This window comes from Fukomys damarensis, unplaced genomic scaffold (genome assembly GCF_012274545.1).
Source record: "Fukomys damarensis isolate Sample0158 unplaced genomic scaffold, DMR_v1.0_HiC HiC_scaffold_35, whole genome shotgun sequence".
NCBI classification, from domain to species: domain Eukaryota; kingdom Metazoa; phylum Chordata; class Mammalia; order Rodentia; family Bathyergidae; genus Fukomys; species Fukomys damarensis.
Genome location: NW_022900947.1, coordinates 28189733 through 28209751, shown reverse-complemented (window position 1 = coordinate 28209751; position 20019 = coordinate 28189733). Strand labels below are relative to the sequence as shown.

Sequence of the window (20019 nt, the reverse complement as noted above, 5' to 3'; positions counted from 1 at the left end):
CGTTGTTCCCCATTCATATCACAGCTGCATTCTTCCCTCTCATGAAGACAGATTTAATAGTACTGGTGGTATTTGCCCTACCAACTTTGTAATGGGCTCCCAAACTGTACTGTCTTAATGTCCTCTCTTAAGTAATTTTTTTTTAGGTTTCCCAGGACCTTTGGTTAGGAGACAAAAGCAGGGAATCCACCTAGTGTTACATCAAGCATCATCTTGTGACGTCTTCTAGCATCCAGTGACCAAGGTTGACTTAATTCCCTGCCACCTCAGAGAGGGTTTTTTGTCCACCCAGGTCACATGAGTAGGAATATGAATTGGTAAAGTCATTATTGAATCTTCTCAGAATACCTTTTAAAACTGAATCAGTGTAGCCAGACATGGTGGCATACACCAGTAATCACAACACTTGAAGACTGAGGCAGGAGGATCACTACTCGTGCAAGGCCAGGTTGAATTACATAATGAGCCCCTGCCTCAACAAACAGACAAAAAAAATGAATCTGTGAATGAATCTACTTCCCAGATACATAGTGAAAATCTGTGTCCTGTGTGGGCAAAGCTGATGTCCAGAGCTGTCCCCACATAACCTGAGCTCTGCAGCTTCCTGAACTCTTTTCTTGTTACCAGCTGATGCTTGGCAGATGCACACAAGTAAATGAACTTTTATAGAGGTCATCTGTCCTCCCTGGCTGGTGTCCACCACACAGGGGCATTAGATTTTGAAAATCACTCTTGTCTCCACTTACTCTCCATCACACTGACCTTACAGCTCTCTGGAAATCACAGACACACCCTGCTATAGGGCTTTTGCACTTACTAATTTCTTTGGTGGAAATGTTTATCCTCTAACTAGCTTGGTTCCCTTCTTCACTCTTACTCTCTGTGCTCAAGTATTATACCCTCAGACAGACCTCCTCTGGCTCCTAGTAACTGGGACAAACTGCCCATTACTCTTTGTTCTCACCTTGCATTATTTTTCTTCACCGTATTTACCAATACTTTCACAAACTTTACTAGGTGTAGGTTTGTATTTAGATTAAGTTTTACATATTTATGTTATGATGTCTCATCAGAGTATGAATACAATGACAGGAGGGCCTACATCTATATTTAACAAGTTACTGAGCATAACTGTTTATTAGAGTTAAATTTTATTATCATCACAGCCTCAAATAGTACCTTTTAAACACTGACACATAATAATTGTATATATGCATAGAGCACAATGTTACGATTTTATACATGTGTATAATGTATAATTCTTGAGTTAGTTCTAGGATGGTAATGGTAAAATCATTTGCATCTCCTCAAGTGTTTATTACTTCATTGTACTGTGCACCTTCAAAAAGCTCTCTTCTAGTCATTTTGAAATATATAAAATGAACAGTGTCCGGCACATTTCAAAGCCTCAGGAAATATTTGCTGAGTGACTTGTAAATCTGAATAAAAAGGGGGTCTGACTAGAAAGGAAGAAAACATGGCTACTTTTATGGCTTAGAACTTACTTTTGATGGTAAATTTTCAGAAGTACTTTGGATGATTATAATAAATGGCCTCTTATGATGTCAACCTTGATAGACTGTTGGAAATAAACATTCTGTCACAATGTAAACAAACAGAAAATAAACGTTTCCTAACTGTATCATCATGTCACACATCTTCCCCTTTTCCTACTGATTGAGCCACAAAGACAACACTAGCAGATGAGTGTTTTTAAAATGACTGCTGTTCTAGTCACTTTCTCAACACTGAGACACAGTTATCAACATCAGCATCTTAAGGAAAAGAGGTTTATTTTAGCTCACATTTACAGTCCATATCCAGCTGGCTCCAAGGCAGAAAACTGCACAGAAGAAGGGTATGGTGAAGGGAGAGCTACTCATGTTATTGTAGCCAGGAAGCAGAGAGCAAAGGGAGAAGCCAAAGAAGCCCTTTCAGGTCAAGGCCGCCGTGACCTGCCTTTTCCAACCCGTCTACACATGTTCTGCCTCTAAGCACATGAGGCTCTTGGGGGATATCTAGATATACAGAAGTTTGTGACTTAGGAACAATTTCTGTTTCAGGAGAATTTTTTCGGAAGTTAGGTTTGTTTGTAAACCTACAAAGTGTGTTGCGCACAGTACAACTGTGAAAGTTTGCAACTCAAATGTTTGTAAGTCTGGGATTTAACAACTTTCCAACCCTGGCCCCCAAAGTCTCACTTGCATGATTTTAGACAAAATACACTTAGTCCACTTCTAAGAGTCACCCAGGTCTGAAGAGCTCTAGAACTGCTGGAAAGTCCTCTGAAGCTCAAGGAAAACTCTTAGCTGTGATCTTTTGTAAAGAATCACACATTTAAGCACTGTTTAGATACAATGGCATGGGGTAAACATTCCCATTAGAAGTGAGAGAAAGAGGAGGATAGAAAAAAATGCAACCAAAGCGAGGCTAAAACCCAGAGAGCAAACATTAAATCTTTTAGCTCTGTGTCAAGAGCCTTGGAAAAGTTGCGGTGAAAAGATGTAAACTCCAAGGGACTTGGACAGCCACTCCTGTAAGGTTTTCCTGGGTGCACTCCACATGGCTTCTTTCTTGGTTCTGCTCACTGCCTGTGACTTTCCTCAGCTGATATTCCACATTTCTGGAAGATGTTTCCAACTTCCTGGGGTTTCCACTGCACTTGTGCCTTCACACTCACAGCTTTTTCACTGCCCCTGTAGAGGGCACAGTGCCCAGTTTTCCAGGACTTCTTCTAAAATTTGGATAGAAGCCTTGCTGACTCCAAAACTCTTGTACTCTGCATGTCTGTAAAACCAGCACCACTAAGGTCTGCCACCAGCTTGAGCAGTAGTTCAGCTCTCTTAGATTATGGCTTTGGAGGCCTGTGAGTGCCTGGATGGCTGAGCTCCAGGGAACTGTTTCCTACCAATCCAAGAATGAGCTGGGTCCTCTGGGTCTCTTTTGTTAAAGCAGTCTTTCACTTTTGCAGGAAAAAGAACAAGGTTTTGCTGGGATTCTCTTAAGGTATCTTTTCTCTTGTCGTGATTAAAAGTACTTGGATTCCTTTTTTTTAACAGCAAAAAGTTTACTGATGTAGGAAAATTAAAAGTGAAGGGAGGGCAGGAGTAAGGGGAAAAAATGAGAATCAAGACTTGTCATGTAGAGGTACAAGATCCCAACAATGAATGTAACTGTACTGTATCCCTAAAATGTACCAATAAACTCAATTAAAGCTGAAAAAAAAAAGTGAAGGAAAAGGGAAAACCTGGCTCTGGAGAGCAAGGTTGGGCCAAGTAAAAGAGAGGAAAAAATAAACATAAAATAAAAACTCACCCTGGGAGACACAGGGTGGAATACCATGAAGAAAATCACAATAGTGGGCCCTTCGTGGCATCTGTATCCTTTGATTTATTTTACCCATCACAGGAACCCACAAGAACTTCACATATGTGGTCCTGGGAATTAACTGGCATGTGTGTCCTTTGGATTCTTTAATAGTAATTTTTGAGCAGCCAAAAGTATCATGGGCCAAAATTTTACAGACTCCAGTTTTATAGGTGCTTTTCTGGTTGCCAGAAAATTTTTCAAATTATTCACCTTGGCTTTTTGCCTCTCCTTCCCAGTGTAAATCTTGTTAAAAGCACAAGCAGAACCCATGCCACAGTCTGGCCATTAGGCTACTTTGAAATTTCTTCTACCAGATTAGTCTGCTGCCCTAATCCCTGCAAAGTTTCAGGACAAGAGCAAAATACAGAGAGATTTTCTGCTACACTTTAACACACATGGTCCCAAGTCTGACTACTGGTAGAGTCCTTTTTCCCAAATGAAACCTTCTGAGCCTGGTCTATATTTCTATCAGCATTTTTGTCTTCTGAAGTCTGACCAGAATCTCTAGCCAAGATTGGTTCAGAGCATTCTAGGGCTTTGTTAGCTAGCATCCTCATACTTTTCCAAATTCCCCCTATGAGTTAGTTCCTAGGCTTCCAAAACATATGGTCATATACAGTCAGAGCAAAGACCCCGCTTTTCTGGTACTAAAATCTGTCGCAGTTACTTTCTCATTGCTGAGACACAAGACCTGACACCTGCAACTTAAAAGAGGAAAGGTTTATTTTGGCTCACATTTACAGCCCATTATCAGCTAGCACCAAGGCAGAAATCAGCATGGCAGGGTCCCAAGAGGGAATGAAAAGCTGCTTATATTATGGTGGTCAGGGTCTAGAGTGCAAAGACAGGAGCCAAAGAGGGAGCTGTATCTGTCCAGGTCATGCCTGACTCACTTCTTCCAACCATGTCCCACCTCCTGGTAGCAAGTCAGCTCTGGTGTCCCCATAATCTTACTGCTTTCCTCAAACCCTGCTTCTAAGCACATAACCCCTTAGGGAACGTCTAGATGTAAAGCATATGAACTGACATTTACTTGAGTCAGCTTTGATATCTCTTTGCTGAGTTGTCAGCATCTCCCACATAAGGAAATGACACAGCTAAAAACAATGGTGACAATTCTGAAAGCTCATTGTGCCAAGCACGTGTTATTGCACAAGCTTTAAGTCATTTAGCCCTCATAAAATTAAGGATCAAAAAATTAAGTGACTTGTTTTAGGTCACTAAGCTAGAAAATGGCACAAATCAAGGTCCCAAACCCTGTGTTAGCAAACTGAGTCTGAACTTTAATCTTTATTATTCTCTAGTCTGAGTCTTTCAAGTGTTGTACTGTACCCAAAATGAGCTACCCTACCCAATTCAGCGTAGAAATTCAAACACTTTGATTTGGAAGTTCCTATCGATCTACTTATTTCAAATTCCAGTAACTTAAAAAGTCAACACGAAGTTCTAATTTGTAGGGCTAAAGAAGAGCTCTTCTGTGCTTACAGAATCTTTTTCAGGTTTTCTAGTTTTTTTTTAATTTTTAAAATGCATAAAGATATTTATTAGGCATAATTTAAAGAGCACACAATCAAATAAATAGAGTGGGGAACCTCAAAAGGGAGAAACTACTTTCCAGTTTTAATAAAGAATATTTGGGAAGGTATTTCTACATCGTGGAGATGTTTTCTACTAACTTTGATAGGGTCCTTGTTGTACTGGCTGTGCTTTCTCATTCATTCCCACGATTAACCTTTGTGGGAGGGAGGACAGGTAACATTATTGCTATTTTTCAGGTAATGAAATAGATGTGTTCTGAAGTTAGGAAAAGAGCCAGAACCTGCCCTTCTTCCTCTCCATGAAAAGAAAGCATAATGGCTTTGCCAGGGAGTTTCAGAGAAACAAAATAATGTAATATTGCAGTTATAAGAGGCCACAAAGATTCTGCTTTTCAAACACTTCATTCTGAAGATGTAGAAAACAGAATCTCAGAGTGAATGCCCATGGTTACAGAGCTACCATCCAAATAGAATATATAAGCCACTCGTTCTATTAACATATGCTAGTAGAAAACAGAAAAGTACTCTAGGAAAAAAAAGTAAGAAAAGCACTCCAATCTCTCCAATTTTTAAATGGCTATTATCCAAGCTTGCTGTGTATTTTAAGTGGAATACAAAGGGAAACTTTCCATAAAAGTAATTTTACAGAGATTGGCATGGTTCCTAATGAGTCCTGAAAATCATGCTATTAGTCTATAATATTAGCAGTATTTACTTTCCATTGTTTTTGTGAGAAATGGGTAGAAATTGAAGACTTCGCAGCTACTGTCAAATGTGATGGATACCTCATCCCTAACCTTGTTCCTCTGGCTGGCACAAAGCCTCTTTCTCCTTCCACTCTTCTCTCCCGCTTGGGTAATGTGGAATGTGGGGTGCTGTACTGTGAAGACTGGCTGGTTTGGACCTCTGGCCTCCTGGTGTAGGAAATGTCAGGTTGTGTCTCTCTGATCTTTCCTGGAGGATCCAGCTGTACTCTGGGTAATGCCGTATCGGTCTGGCGCAGAAGGACAGACCTATACAGGCATGAAGAGTCTAACTCTGAGATTCGTTAAGTACAGGTGGTGCAGGTGGTTATCCAGATTTACAGGGATGCCTGAGAATCAAGTCAGCAGGAGAATCTTTCTTCCCATTTCTGCCTTTTCCTTTATCTAATGGCTTTTAAAAATTTAACAAGTATTTCTTAGGCATCTATTTTAAGTATGAAATATCAGTTAATTAATTACTCTGTAACCTAATGATTTAACATTAGCTTACATGGCAGTTTAAGTCTTCTGAGTTTGGAAAAAGTTTTAAGCATGGAATAATGAAACCAATGCACCGGACATCTGGACATGCAGGCCAACAGAGAGGCAAATTCCCACATAAATATGAAGTCAACAAGTGTTCAGAGGGGGAATGCTGTGCCTACACGTCCACTGGTGCTGCCTCCAGAGCACGGTCACTTTCAATCTTACTGATGATATCAACAAATGTTAAGTCATTTTTTCCCCTTTGACAGGGTTGTGATAGATACATTTTCCAAAAGAAAAAAGGTTAGAAAAAAAATAACAAATTTGGACAACAACCATAGAAGCCAAAGGAGTGTTATTATTTTTTTTTTAATTTCAGTAAAAGAACCAAAAGGATTTGGCTAAACCGCCAAAGCTCGGATTTCCCTTTCTTCAGACAAGCATCCGGGGTACATGCAGGAAAGCAGCTCATGGTCTTTCTCTGTGTGCTAACACCCAGAACTCTGTCTCTCTTCTTCCAGAAGAACTGCACTATGCCCATTTCTAATCCTTTTCAAGTAGCACCAAGCTCCAAACTTAATCACATAAACCACTTATTCTTCAGAACTCCTGCCTGGATGCCTGGGCCTCCATCCCTCATTTCATTCTACTCTCTCACTGGAAAGGACAATCAGTGAACAAATGACTGATCAACCCTTTCCAGATTCATAATCCTCCTAGACCACAAACAGACTCATCTCTTTCTTGTCTTCCCCCAGCCCCAAATATCCACACCCATAAGCACACAATACTCTTTTCTCATTAAAATATGTGCTTACAGTAACCATTAAAGGCATACCACTTACATTTACAAGGTAAATGATCGATTTACATGAAGAGATGACTGGTCATTCTGCAATGGAAATCATTTCAAATCAACGTAGTTTTTGATCTATGTATAAGATTTGCACTGAAACTCTACCTAGACAACAGGGGGTGCTTTTTTAATCACCTACTGTTCTTTTGACATAAAGAATGGGCACTATATAGACTTTCTAGATCATCTGTCAAGCCACTCATGCATTGAAGTGTAAAAGATTAACAGAAGCCAGAAAAATGGAATATGAACTTTTATCTAGATATTAAACAACATTAAGGGGATACTTTATGTGTGAAAAAAATTATGACTTTTAGTATAAAAGTTTAGCACATCTAACATTAGAAAGTGGAAGTGCTTTTTATTGTCTTTGTCATTTTATTGAACTCTGCTTGCTACCCATCACTTCAAAAAGAGTTGGAATTTTTGTCAGATAACTTTTTTGAAAATGTCTTACTAGTTTCTGCACTATTAGAGATATAGCTTGTCAACCTTATGTCATAAACCATTTTTTTATACATGATGTTTTATGTTGTCTCTTCTAGCTAAAAGCATACATGATTGCATGGGAGCATAATTTGGGAATAATGAGCCATTTCATGTCATAATTAAAAGGAAAAAGTTACGCAAGTAATTCTCATGTCTGTGTAGTCCATAAAAGTATTTCCTGGAGCTTTTATCAAGATCAGACCTACCATGTGAGTCCTTGCTAACTTTCAGAAATTGTTTTAGATGTTGTGCACAGTGTATCATTTTTCACAACAGCCTTGTGAAGTCATAATTATCCCCAATCTTCCAAAAAGAAATGAAGCTGGAGAAGACTACTTTATCTAGGTTCATCATAAATCTTGGGATTCAAAACCTGTTCCTACCCCCTAATTTTGTTTTCTTAGCCAGTACACCTTATGTTTGTTTCATTTTATTCACATCATTTATCTATTGCTGTATAACAAACTCAAACTAGTAGCTTAAAATAGCCACCATCATTTTCCCCTGGAATCTGCTGCTAGGGCAGCGTTTGGCTCTGCTCCTGTAGAGAGCACCAGGTATCTACGACAGCTCCACTAGGGTGGAGATGCACTTCCCAGACAGCTCATTTTCCTAGTGGACAAGGTAGGATGGGCTATTGCATCTCTTGAAGGGGTCTCTCCATGGAGTGGCTGGGTTTTAAGAGCAATAACCTGAGAAGACAAATTGCAAGTGGCCAATTTTGAAAAGCCTAGGCTTAGAAATGGGTTGTGCCACCTCTGTATTCTATTGGCCAATTAAGTCCCAGAATCCAAATTTAAAAGAAGTCATTGATGGAATCTAGTTGTGTTTCCAGGGCCTTATACTGGCCAGGCTAGTATTCATCTGACACTGAGCTACAAGCCCAGACTGACCCCACTTCTTAGAGTACCCAAAACCTTGAGGGGCATATAGTAAGACTTTAATTCTTATAAGATTTCTTGTTCAACAGTGACTTCTTCAAATTTTGCGATTTCCTAAGAATGGTTTCATCTCTCATGACTTTGAGGGTAATGCCTCCAACCACAGATTCTTGGAAGAGAAAAGCTCTGGATCCTTTTAGTTTTTCCTACTTCTTGTTTGTTAGTACCACTGCTTCTGCATAAAGATGCTAGCTTGGATGTGGTTTATGAGTGCCCCCAGATAGTCACTTGTTGGAAGCCTGATCCCCTCTGTGGTGATGACTGAAGATTGTAGAACCCTGAAACTGTGGGAACTAATGGGGAATAATTAGGTCAGTGGGGCTATCTCCCTTGGAACAGATGAATACAGTTATCACAGGCCCAATTCTTTCCCATGATAAGGTTGTTACATAAAGAGTAAGCCTGGTCCTGAATCTCTCTGGATTCCTATCTTACCCTGAGGTCTCTCCCTCTTGCACAAGCTCCTATCATGATTCCATCTGCCATATCTGATACCAAAAAGATGCTTCTGTGAGCTAAATAAACCCTATTTCTTTACAAATTACACAGCCTTGGGTATTTTATTATAGCAACATAAAAAAGACTAAAATAAGTAAGTCATTTAAGCTTGTGAATATAGTACATGGCTTAAAAGGAATTTTTTATTTTCGTGTCTTTTCAGTATTCTTAGCATAGTTTAATTTTTGGAAGCATTTTAGCTCCTGATATCTTTGGTTAACTTCCTCTCCCTTTCCCACATGGCCGCAGTAAGTTCTATATCCCATTTTAATTAGAATATCATCAACCGAGTACGTCTTTTTCTTCCCCTACTCTTTGCTTAGCAACAAACTGGCACACAAGTTTGACTCGATGAGAGATTTTCAGTCTACTTAACAGTTTCAACAAAATTTTTCCCATTAAGAAAGCTGTGATTCTATCAGTCCTGCCATTTGAGCAAGAAAATTTCTTACCAGTTATTTTTTGGGCAAAATTTTTTCATTTCACACTGAATTTTTCCCTCTGCTTTAACCAAATGAAACAAAACAAAAGCTTCCTCCCTCTTTGTTGCTCCCACTGCCCTATCCCTCTCACAAATAACAGTGCACAAATTGGGACATGCAATACCTCATTGCATAGTCTACAGCAGATGTTACTAATCAGCCAATACTCTTTTTCCTGCAGAGTCTGACTATGGCTCCTTATCCTTCCCTACAGAGCATTTCAAGGCAGCCTCTACTGATTCAGAATGAGGCTTTACTTGACTTCCCAGAAATACAGTATTCCCTCTCTCTGGAACATTTAATTATTGTAGATAATTAAATCTTTCTCATCTTTCAAATATTGTTCTAAACTCCTTCTTCTTATTTAATAACACTTCCTGTTCCCTACCTCCTGTATCCCTTCTGTTATGCCTGGAACCACACCCTATGCCATCTGTAATGGTGACTGTTACCATTCCTTTGGACCAACAGCAATCTTGGCCAGGAAAGGCATAGTACTATTCCTGTCCTAGTCACTGCATCAGGAGCACATTATTCAGGTAGCAGGTCTTTCTGGCCTTCGGTGCTATCCCAAGAGCAGACTCACATGCTGTCCAGTGCCTCAGTCCTCCTTTATGAGTAGGAAAAGGGATCCTCTTGCTTTCACCAGATGCTTTCCGCTTCCCTATGTGGTCCCAACACAGTCCACTTCAGAATAGGAATGTCGTGCCCAAAACCTTCATACTTTGCGCCTGCTCAGAACTTGCTTCATGTTATGATTTTTTTTTTAAAAAAAAAGTTATCTGAGTAATTACCAATCTTTTGTAATCCTTATAGCTATGTCCTAGGGCTTTGAACAAATTCTGATCTTAGTCTCTGAGTCCTGGTCTGAGTAAAATCTGCAGTTATTCATCTGGCATTTAGGGAAGATAAACAACTTTCAGTGTATGTTTGCTCACTTGATAATAGCCTTTTAGGTTCTATTAGACTTTCTGGTACCATTTGATTTGTTTTCAAAAACTATGCCTTCTAGTGTCAGGATGTAGTTTAGTGGTGTTAGGCCTGCCTGGAAAGCTCAAAGTCCTGCGTTCAATCCAGGTAGCAAAAACAAAAAGCAAAAAAACAAAACAAACAAAAAACATAGACGTGTGCCTTTTTTTTTTTAAATCTGGACTTGTTCTTATCCCTTGCAGATGGGCCACTTCTCCAGAGGCCACCCCTATCTTGAATAAATTTGAACATGCAACTGGGACATAAGATACAACAATGTGATTCCTGTCAGTCTTTGCCTGTAAACATGCATTTCACAAATGCAGTGTTAATGTTTTTGAATAATGGAATTTGTCCTACATCTTAGGTAGAGTCTAAAGAATGAAGCTGGCAATACCTGTCTATTCCTTTGTAACTATACATTCCAATCAACTAAAAGGCTGAAGATGCATAATGGACATCTAATACACACTCCAGCTAATGCTCAGAGTAAAATATGAAGGAAATATTCTCACTGGAAAGAACCTGTCTGAATTACTCTGTGTCTAACACACCAGCTCACTGCAGCACTTGTGCCGTAGATTCAGCAGCACTGTAACGTACCATGTCAACCAAGGTGAAAGAAACCCTTGCAATTTTGTTTCTGAGTTAAATCCTGTAATTACTCTGGGAGTAAGACACTGTCCTCTGTGCTTTGCATTTGGAGTGCGCCATATCAGATTCTTTGAAATATTTGGGGTGTAAAATGAGATTTTAAGGAAGTATTTTATTAGAAAGGGGTAGTATTATTCTCTTTGAACTGCATTCAAAGTTGCAGTTTTTCATCTTGTTATTACATTTCTATCACATAATTCCTTTCTCCAATTACATATTCACCCACACACTTCCAATTTGTGGAATGAGTCTTGTTTAGTCTCAACAAAATTTGTGATGGAAAGGAAAGCTCTGAAGAAGTGATACAAGTGTTTAAGTTAATATTACTACACCTTCTTTTAGTTGATTTCACATAGTAACTCAGCATCTATGTCACTTTTAAGTCACCGCTATATTTCTCATTTACTTAAATCATATGATCAAAATTTAAAAGAATTTTTTTGTTTGTTTTGTTTTGGTTTTGGTACTGGGCATCAAACTGGAGACCTTGAGCTTGAGAGGCAGGAGCTGGAACCACTGAGCTAAATCCCCCGCTCTAAAAGAATGTTTTGAGTTGAAAAGAACTTGAAACTGGCTAGTTTATTATATTTGGTCTATGTTTATAAGCAGACAATTTGCAATGCTTGAATAGTTTTATTACAGCTCTTTCATGGCTGCCTTAGACTTGAGTCCACACAATGTCTAGAGGGCAAAGCTAGTTTCTTGTTGGTATTTTATTACTCTATCAGTGTAATACATATTGCCATATCCTTCCTTGCCAGATATTTCTCAATAAAATGGATTTTTTTTTCAATTTTTCAACAAATAGTGCTATTCCAAGCTGATTAAAAAAACCTTAGGCTTAAGTCCAATTACCTTCTGTTACTCAATAATTTTCTTCATTTGCCATTTTTAAAAATGCTTCAGGGTTCTCATCTTGTGTTTTATTTTTCATTTATCTATGACTACATTATCAATTCATCTCAAAATTAAGTGGTTTAAAAAACTTATTTTTGGAGACATGAGGTGTCTATTCCAAATCTTATTCTAGGAACTTATATTACAGAAATATTCTAATACTGTGTATAGTTCCTTATATTATTCTTAATACCTTATAGCTCATCTGTCTTCTCTTCTTCATGTTAGACACTTTGCTGTGATGTAATTTGTACTATTTAATACCAGATGTCTAACTTAAATTACAAGGTAAAGATTTTATTGTTCATGAAGGTTTTTGCTTTTTTTTTTTTTTTGTGGAATGTTAGGGATCAGACCAAGAGGCACTCCATCATGGAGCTGCACCTCCAGCCATTTTCATTTTGTGGGTAGATAGCGCCTAACAAAATTGTTCAGGGCTGGAGTTGAACTTAAAATCCTCCTGCCTCAGCCTCCCAAGTAGCTATCTTCAGGAATAAAGGCATGTGCCAAGGAAATGAGTAAATAGTGAGTGGAAGACCTTTAATTCCCCTCTCTAGAAATTTCCCCTCAAACAAAAAGTCTCCTAGAGTGCTTAACACCTCACCTAACTTTCCTAGAAATGGAAAGCACAAGGGAAAAAATCAGGCAAGCTTGGCCCACCTGCTCACCCTTCCCTTCGGCAAGTGACCGGCATCCAGAGCACCTTGGCAAGTGATCTGCACATAGGCTTACCTCCCCATGGAGCAGGTCACGTGACAGTCTTGCAAGCTCCCCCACTGCCACCGAGTGATAAGAGAAATGGAGAATTCTGCTATTTAGTGTTAGGAAGCACAAAAATATTCTCTATTATTTTTATCAGAAAGAAATGTTATTTTGATCTGTTATATCCAAATGCATTGGTCTTTTTTCAGAAATGATTAACTAGTTCAGAACTAGAAGAGAAGGGGGCTACTAAGTTTTTCTCAGTCTTCCTGAAATACAAGAGCAATAACAAGGTTTTTTTTTTGTTTGTTTGTTTGTTTTTTCTGGTACCAGGGATTGAACTTGGAACCTTGTGCCTGAGAGGGAGGTGTGGCTCCACTGAGCTAAATCCCTGGCCTAACAAGTAACTGTTAACACTGTTTGAGTCCTTGTGTCTCAAGGTCACTGTGCACTATACTTTGCATGTGTCACTTCTCATCTATGACAGAGAAGTTAAATAAATTGTATAGTGTAAGTGGGGATTATGGTAGCTTTCAAAGTTGACCACCATTAATTTCAACCTTCCAGGTATGCACACACCTTGCCTTACCCTAATAAGGTCTAGATCTCTGCACATTAAATCTAGGCCAGCCCATGACTTGCACTGATGGTCAAATGCAGCAAAAGTGACATTCTAGGACAGTAATGCTGAACCTTTGAGAATTCCCAATGATAACAAACAGCCCACTGTGGTACAAGTGCCATAGGTTCACATCCACAGTTCTAGGGCTTCCAGGCCTTAGCCATGGGTCCTGGAAACCACATTTCCTTTCTCTGATGAAGCCAAACCCTGTATGGTGAATCCTGGACAGGACTTCTGAAAAGAGAGAAAAAGAGAGGGAAAGGCAGAGACAAAGGAAAAGGAAGAGGGAGAAGAGACACCCAGGTGCTCATGAAGGAGCACTGAAAGGCACACATACAAATAAACCTTCTTGGGCCATCCGGCCCTGTCAGGCAAATGAGGATTCCAGTCAGTGCCCAGTGAAAGAAAAGTACCACGTGGCCATGCGTTGCCAAATTCCCAATCCCGGAAATACGGAAACGTTAAGTCACTGGTTTAAGCCATTAAGTTCTGGGATGGATCAAGACATAGCAACAGATAACTGAAAGAGAAATAAAATAGAAGCCTGCAAATATGTTTTAAAATGGCAAATGAACATTACTATGGTATAACAAGAATGGTAAAAGTTGTGCAGATGATTTATTTATAAAGCCAGGTTCTATTTATACATACTGTATCTCTATGGTCCAAGTCATGACATTAAGTGTCATCTCACAATATCATCCTGTATTTCTTCAAAAAGATAAAAGCTCTTTGCTGAATAATAAAGACTATTTCTATTCCCTGTGGAGATCTCATCATCACTTTGCCTCATATTTGATTATCATGTAGAATAGTTTCCACACCCTGGTAGCCCTCCCAACTCCTCATGCTGACCCAAGCTAGTTTGTACAACTCTCCTTGGTGTTCCTTGTTCTACTTATATCACCACGCATGATTTTCATATAAACTCCACAAGAGCAGAGATATGGTCGGTTTTGTTGACTTCTGTATTCTCAGGGCGAGAACAGCATTCTTTGTTCAGGATGTGGTTTTACAATATTTCCTACTTGAAGGAATGCATGTCATGCATCCTCTTCTTCCTGGGTTGTATACTGTTTCTCGCTGTTGAATATCCGTTACCCCTTTTTCTATCCCCCCATTTTTGGTAATATAAGGGATGAAAGCCTAGAAAGTACTAAATGTGCCTATTACCAGGGTGCGACTCCAACTCTGGAATTGCCAAGAGGATACACTGGCATGAGATCTGGAGGGCAAAGGCAACTGAGAAGTTCCTCTGCCACCAGTCAGGGCTGCCTATGTGAGTTTCAGCAACGTGTGTTTCTGCACGGGTGGCCAGCTGTCCGATACCCAGGAGCACAATGATACTGGTAATAGCTTTTATAACTGCCTGACCTCTGGGTGGCAGCTTTGGCAATGTGACCTTAATGCCTAATGACTTTCTTTCCTTCGACCTTTACAATGATTTCCGGAGTCACCTAACTATTAGAAATCTAAAGTAGCCCTGTCTTAGTGCTGACTCCTATCTAGTATGTCTCCATTGACTGCATACCTGGTATAAACAGACATGCATGACACCTGGATCTAATGGAAAATAATAAGCAGAACGGTAAACATAGCAAATATTTAGTGTATCCCATGGACCCAGTATTGCTTTCTAAGTACTCTATGTCCATTAGCTTATTTAGTCAATAATCCCATGGGCAGGTGCTTTGATTTCTTTTACAAGTTGGGAAACAGAACAAAGAGGTTAAGCAACTTGCTAGAGAAATAGTGCATTAAATAGTAGTTTGAGGACTTAAGCCCAGGAAGTCTGATTGCCAATTCTACACATACACCTAATACTTTCTTCTGCTTAAATAATATCTGATTCAGGATTTTGAAGACACAACCCAGTAACTTTGTAATTCTTCTTTAAGATTCTTAAATTTTAATGATGTTCTTGGGGTATCAAAACAACTGTGTACACTTGTGTGTACATACACCACATAAGTACCTATATAGTTGGTTATGTTTTTCCTGGATTACTCACACAGACAATAAACTATAGGGAGTCGTGGAAATAATTAGGTTAGTAGGAAACATAGGAAAAGTAATGATGAGAAACACTGACAGGTCTCATGTGAATTTTCTGAGGCAGATCTTTCTGCCAGTTGCCCAGGAATGCAAGCTAAAGCAGCCACTGGTGCAGCCACTAAACATGAGTTCACTTATCATGGGAAACATGTTGTCTTTTCTGTGGCTTCCATCAAAATGGAGAAAAGGTTTTCTAGCAAGACCTAAGAAGAGGTACTCATACAAATGAAAGAAAATGGGACCAGTTTGAACATCTGGTCATCAGCACTGTGGGCACAAGCACGTAATTTTCAAAGATGACCAGTGAGGAAGAGTGGGCAGAAAAACGAACAAAGATATATGCTGGGGTTTCTTTCTCTCCATTCCAGACGTCTTTTTACACACAGAGGGAGATGCACTGGTGCAGAAGGGGACACATCTGGACAGGCGACAGTACCATTTAATTCTCAGGGGAAGAGGAAGGTCTTCATCTGACAGCTGCAGTTGGAAGGAAAATCTTAGCACAGCAGCCCAGGCCTTTCTTTCTCTGTTGCAAGAAAACTTGTCATTCTTCTTTGTGTTTCCATGTCTTAGACTGAGAAACTAGAAACATTTATAGCTAAATGGATGCACAATGAGGCCATACTCTGTAGTGAATTAAACAGGACACACTTGAGTAAATACCAAAGCATTTCTCTGGTGTGAAAGACTAAAAGTGTAAATAAGGTTCAAATGGTATAACTGAGAGGGTGAAAAAGGAAGAAAATGGCAAAAAGGGAAGTGGGAAGGTGAGGAAATAAGGGAATAAGGGAAAAGAAAAAATGTGAAAAAGGAAAACAAAGTCTTTGTAAACAGGGAAGGGTGAAGTGGGCGAAGGGAGGGCAGGGGCATGGGAAAAAAAACAAGAAACATGATATATCATGTAAAGTACAAGATCCCAATCATAAATATAACTATTGTTTGCTTTAAATGTACCAATAAACTTAATGGAAAAAAAAAGGATCAACACTGTCTGTGGGTGGGGAGGCAGAGAGCCCATGCTTGATCAACGGCTGACAGTATGTGGAAGGGCAAATCTGTGTAATTCTGGGTCCAGGACTGGAAAACTCATAGGCAGAGCTCAGGCCACATTCTCCAGGAAAAGTCCACAACCCTTTCCCGCAGTTCCTGAATCCAGCAAGGTTTGAAAATAAAAGACTGTCCTCACTCTGTCCCAGAACAAAACCTAAAGTGATCTGTGTCACCTGCAGCTAAGTCTGACCTTTGCTAATTTGCAGCTACTTATAATCTTGATCCACTTTGAGCTTTTCTTTATGATAAAATAACCAGTAGCCACAGGTGCCTATTTAAATCTTAACCTATTAAAAATAAAACTCAAAATTCAGATTCTTATTCATACTAGTTAATGCTCAACAGCCATGTGACCATTTCAGATAAAGACATTTCCATAATTATAGAAAGTTCCATGGGACACCGACTACAATGAAGTCTTACCTTCCTATAGACATATATTTACACGGTGTGCTATACATAAGAACTAACTCAGGTCCACAATCCTTTATCATTTCCAAAAGCAGTATTTTATTGTTCCTCCAGCATTAAGACTTTACCTTATTCTAAATTGGTTTACAATAGAGCCGGGGACAGAAGGGCCCTCAAACTCCACTAACAAGGAGAGAATTGTGCAGGTTCTTCTCCTATCCCTATATCTGGACTATTTAATCACAGTGGAGCTTGTAACATGTTTTAAAATCATTTTCCAAGAAGGTATAACTGCTGTTATGGAAGACACTGAAACTAAATGTCTAGAAAACTTCCAAGGATTATGAAGATGATACAGATGACATTTTTCTGTTGGATAAAGTTCAAAGCCCATCTATTTATGCAAATCTGGGTTAATGCTATTGTTCCACACATGGATCCATCTCCAGTGTCTTTCAGTGGGAAGGACTCATTAGTTATAGATACACTTTGGGACGAGAATGTGTCCACTAGAGTTCAGCACATGCCAAAATTTCCTTGAATACCCCTAGGGCTGCCTCTCAGTGGCAGCAAGTGGGTCAGAGTAGTCCTGTACCCTTCCAGCTGTTCATACTTTTCTGACCTGACAATCAGAAGATGTTGTAGAGCATTTTATCCAATATCTGCGCCCTATTCTTTTGACACTGGATGTGAGATAGTTATAGGAATCTGGCAGGTGCCTAGACTAGTCAGAGTTTCCAAACAGGTGTTCTGAATATCCCACAAGTTCTTCTTTGTTTCACTCTGTTGTATGCATCAAAGTGAGTTGCTTAACTTCATAACATCTTAGTTGTCTTATTTGTCACACAGGGGAACACCCGTTGGCTCATCACTCTGACAGGATCAGAGATGAAAATTAAGATATCAAATGAGTTAATATAGGAGACTCTAATTTTGCATTCTGAAGACATGTGCTACTTTCATTATGGGTGGGGAAATTCCATGCAAACCTTTAAAGCAATACCTATTAAACACAATAATCCTAAGCAAGAGCCTTGCTAGATTCTTGTATTGCTGTGGCTTCAACACAAAACGGCTTTTATTTAGAACATAAATTGGATTTCTGCTTGTAAAGGAAAGCATGAGATAATGTCCTTTGTCTTAATTTGACAGTGGAGAGGCTCTTCAGTACTGGCCAAGAATATAATATTGGATCATACCAAAACACAACCATTTGCTTTCTAAATTGCATCCACAAAGAGCCTACAACAAAGTGCTGCCTTTCATAGAGCATTTACCAGGATTTTAAGGCTTCACAGTCAGGTCATTAAAAAATACTCATCTGTATTGTCTTCAACATGCCCTCGGCCCTCCAATTTGGGTAAAACTGGAGACTTTTAAGATCAGTATGGAAACTGTCCAGCAGAAAAAGAAATCAAAAATCATGATTGGCACATCTCCCGTTTGCTCTCCTAGACTTAATATATGCTTAACCCTTTATTTCAACAAAGAAAGTAAGAAATCTTAACAAAAATACTGTCAGGCATGAGAAAAAAATAATTCAATCTTGAATATTAATTCAATATTAAACCAGCAATATAAATGTATTATTTTAATCCTAGAAATTGCAAAATCAAAGCAAGAAAATTGATGTTAGCAATTTTCACTGTTTTAAAAGCAGTCACTGCTTTCCATCAGCAGTAACTGTGCTATTTATAAGACTTTTTAAAACCCCAGTTAATAGAAAGTTTCAATACTAAACATTTTCTAACAAATCTGCAGGTTTCTTTAAACTTTTAAATTAGGCTGCATATCTTCATAGTTATTTAATCCATTTAATTTTTACTTAAATGTAAAAATTCTGGAACACATATTTGAGATATAATGATTCCTGAAAAGAGTACCACATTTTCCATAAAAGATTTATAAACTGATAAGTGGACAGTCATTCCTTCTCTCAAAATATGAATCCCTTCTAATATTAATTAGTATGTTACCTACTTTCCCATCCTTATTTCACAATGAGAGCTTTGACTGAATCTTCTAATGCTGCCATTTTTTTAGAAACAATAATTTTCTAGAAAAGTTAACAGTTGTGGGTCCTCACACTGTTTTTCACAAGTAACCAGAGCCTTGAATTTTCAAGAGGATCCTGTCCAGTGATTATCTGAATGTAAGCTTCTTTCTTTTTCATTAGATCCAAGGCTTGTTAGAGTGCAGAAAAAGTTAATTCTGGAATCTCTCACAAGTGACTCTCCTAAAAACCAGTTCCTAGAAAATAGGAATTCCTGCAGTTTTATGCAGCCCCAAATACATACATCCTTTTTTTTTTTTTTTTTGCTCCCACCTGGTGGAAATCAAAGTTAACATTTAGGACTGACTGAGAACTGAAAAGTAGTGCTGAGCAAGAATCTGACCATCCAACTCTTGGCCACTAATTGTGAACGCAATAAATCAACAAGTTTTCACTGAGCATGGACCAGTTGGTTGGCTTTGGGCAGGAACACGGTTTGGTAGGCCCGGTTCTAGACTAAGATCAAGCCCAGGGATTCAGCCCAGGAGATGAGCTCATCTCCACTGCTGCACCGAAAAGTGACCGCGGGCTAGGCCGGTCCCTCGACACCAGAGTGTGTCCCTTTGACCTCTACAGCCCTTCGGTTCACGTTGCTCTTGGCTGTCTGAGGCAGAGGCCACTATCTTATCCTCAGGAGGCTAGGTTGAAGGAGCGCCAGGCTCATGGATCCTTGTCCAAAACAAGTGCAAAAGGAGGGAACCCCCCACCGTTCAAGAAGTCGCCCGAGCGAGAGACCGAGGAACTACTACAATTCTTAAATTTGTGATAACCCGATAAAAGAAAAAGAAAGGAAACAAGGGAGTGGGGGCGGCCGAGGAAGGTGGAACTCCTGGTATGACAATGCTTCGATGTTTCCTAGCTTGACCCGGGAAGAGAAAGAGTGTTCCCTAGTCAGGCGGCGAGGGGACGAGCGACGGAAGAATCAAAGTGACTGGAATGAAATTCCCACACGCTCAGGGATTTCACAGCTTTAGCTGCAGGAAGGGAGCGCAGGGGACACGGGTGCTTCGACTCCCTCTGGGGGACAGACAGAAAGACGGACAGTCGCACAAACCCGAGCAAGAGACTCACCTTCAGGGTTGGCGCTGATGAAGACCCGCACGCTGCGGCCGGCGGGCACGAGGTGAGAAGGGAGGGCCGTGAGGTTTCCGGAGAAAGCCGCGCGCCGGAGCGCAGAGTCCCGGGGACAGGGCAGCTTGGTGCC

General features: G+C 39.6%; 1 protein-coding gene across 1 annotated transcript in view; it reads right to left on the bottom strand.

Moving 5' to 3' along the window:
* The window catches only part of Nwd2 (NACHT and WD repeat domain containing 2), a 175101-nt gene that overhangs the window by 149335 nt on the left and 5747 nt on the right, over positions 1-20019 (bottom strand). The window contains exon 4 of the mRNA XM_010613704.3: positions 19887-20017. Within this exon, the coding sequence (XP_010612006.2) occupies positions 19887-20017 (131 nt within the window). The remainder of the gene's footprint in view (positions 1-19886; positions 20018-20019) is intronic.